This window comes from Camelina sativa, chromosome 5, assembly GCF_000633955.1.
Source record: "Camelina sativa cultivar DH55 chromosome 5, Cs, whole genome shotgun sequence".
Classification (NCBI taxonomy): Eukaryota; Viridiplantae; Streptophyta; class Magnoliopsida; order Brassicales; family Brassicaceae; genus Camelina; species Camelina sativa.
The window spans coordinates 16,592,531-16,594,420 of record NC_025689.1 but is presented as its reverse complement, the minus strand read 5'-3'; the positions used below and the strand labels follow the sequence as shown (position 1 = coordinate 16,594,420).

The 1,890-nt window shown below is 36.1% G+C and overlaps 1 protein-coding gene across 1 annotated transcript in view; it reads left to right on the top strand.

The window, feature by feature from the left end:
• LOC104789313 (probable inactive receptor kinase At2g26730) overlaps nt 1-1,885 on the top strand; it is a gene marked incomplete at its 3' end in the record, with an annotated part of 4,343 nt that extends 2,458 nt beyond the window's left edge. Inside the window, exons 2-3 of the mRNA XM_019245302.1 lie at nt 23-356; nt 1,390-1,885. Coding sequence (XP_019100847.1) covers nt 23-356; nt 1,390-1,885 — 830 coding nt within the window. The remainder of the gene's footprint in view (nt 1-22; nt 357-1,389) is intronic.

The window sequence follows — 1,890 nt, the reverse complement described above, 5'->3', positions numbered from 1 at the left end:
GGGACGTCATCAGGAATGGGAGGTGAAACAGAGAGGAATAAGCTTGTTTTCACTGAAGGAGGAGTGTATAGTTTCGATTTGGAAGATTTGCTTAGAGCTTCAGCTGAGGTTTTAGGTAAAGGAAGTGTAGGGACGTCGTATAAGGCGGTGTTAGAGGAAGGTACCACGGTTGTTGTGAAGCGGCTTAAGGATGTAATGGCGTCGAAGAAAGAGTTCGAAACACAAATGGAGGTTGTTGGTAAAATCAAACACCCTAATGTGATTCCATTGAGAGCTTATTATTACTCCAAAGATGAGAAACTTCTCGTTTTCGATTTCATGCCTACCGGAAGCTTATCTGCTCTTCTTCACGGTTTGTTTTCTAATTCTCTTGCTATCAGTTTTTTACTTTAAATTCATTGTTAATGCTATTCTAGTTAACATTAGCTAAGATACATCGTGTAGAATCTTGGTTAGTTTAGTGAAATGAGATCTTAGTGAGGTTAAGGAGTGATGGTTTGATAATATTTTTCTAAAGGGATACAACTTATGTGATTTATGCTTTGCTGTCAAGAAAAAACATTCTTATTACACAGCTTCACATTCTTTTAGATATTTTATTTTTTGTTGAATTGTGGTAGTAGTTATAGCTGTAGTTGTTAAGCAATTATTAAAATAGAAAAGGTGTTGCCGACATTTATATGTGTCTGTCTGGTAATTGTCATAATAATAATAATAATTTCATAATTTTTGCTTCTCTCTCACTCTTTAAAGATTGGAATAAAGAAAAAGAAAAAAAAGACTCTTCCACATGGGGCTTTTTTCATCATATCTCTTAAAACCCTTTTCCTTGAAGTATACTTTTGTCTAACTGAGTGAACTGAAGTGTTTTGAAGAACCTTTTAGGATTTGAATATTTTCTTTCATGTATTTACAGTTATAAGCTATAACCCCTAGACCCTAGTTATGATGAGTACTATTATTTATGTTTCTTTCTGGCTAATACTATGGTCATTCTGGTCTTCTAAAAACTGTGTTTACAATTTGAAGTCAACCTGCAATATCTGGCTAATAGTTCTGTGTTTGTANCGTGGATTTATTAGATATATTTTGATGAAAATTATATATGATTGATTACAGTAATAAAATGTTATTTTATAAAAAAACTAAATTAGTATTATCATTTTTATTGTCAAAATTTATGGCAATTTTCATTTTCATATTTTAATTTACCGTCTGGTTCTTCGTTATACTTTTTTCTTCTTCTTACTCGTCAACTTCATCACATTCTTCCACTGAAAAACTTTTTTTTAGACTACTACACAACTTGTTAACCCATCAAATNCTCAAAAGGAGATAAAGAAAGGGATGAGATAGTGTGTGAGGTCTTTGTTGGGTGTGACAGTAAAGCTNATCAGGGCGAACTCCGTTAGATTGGGATAACCGTATGAGAATTGCGATAACTGCTGCAAGAGGTTTGGCTCATCTACACGTTTCAGCCAAAGTGGTACACGGAAACATCAAAGCCTCAAACATCCTACTCCATCAAAACCAAGACACATGCGTCTCTGACTATGGACTGAATCAACTGTTTAGTAACTCGAGTCCACCAAACCGTTTGGCGGGTTACCATGCTCCTGAAGTTCTCGAGACACGGAAAGTAACTTACAAATCGGATGTGTACAGTTTCGGGGTGTTACTGCTTGAACTGTTGACAGGTAAATCACCAAACCAGGCATCACTTGGTGAAGAAGGCATTGATCTACCCCGGTGGGTACTTTCCGTGGTCCGGGAAGAATGGACTGCTGAAGTATTTGACGTTGAGCTGATGAGGTACCACAACATAGAGGAAGAGATGGTTCAGCTTCTTCAAATCGCAATGGCTTGTGTATCAACAGTTCCTGATCAAAG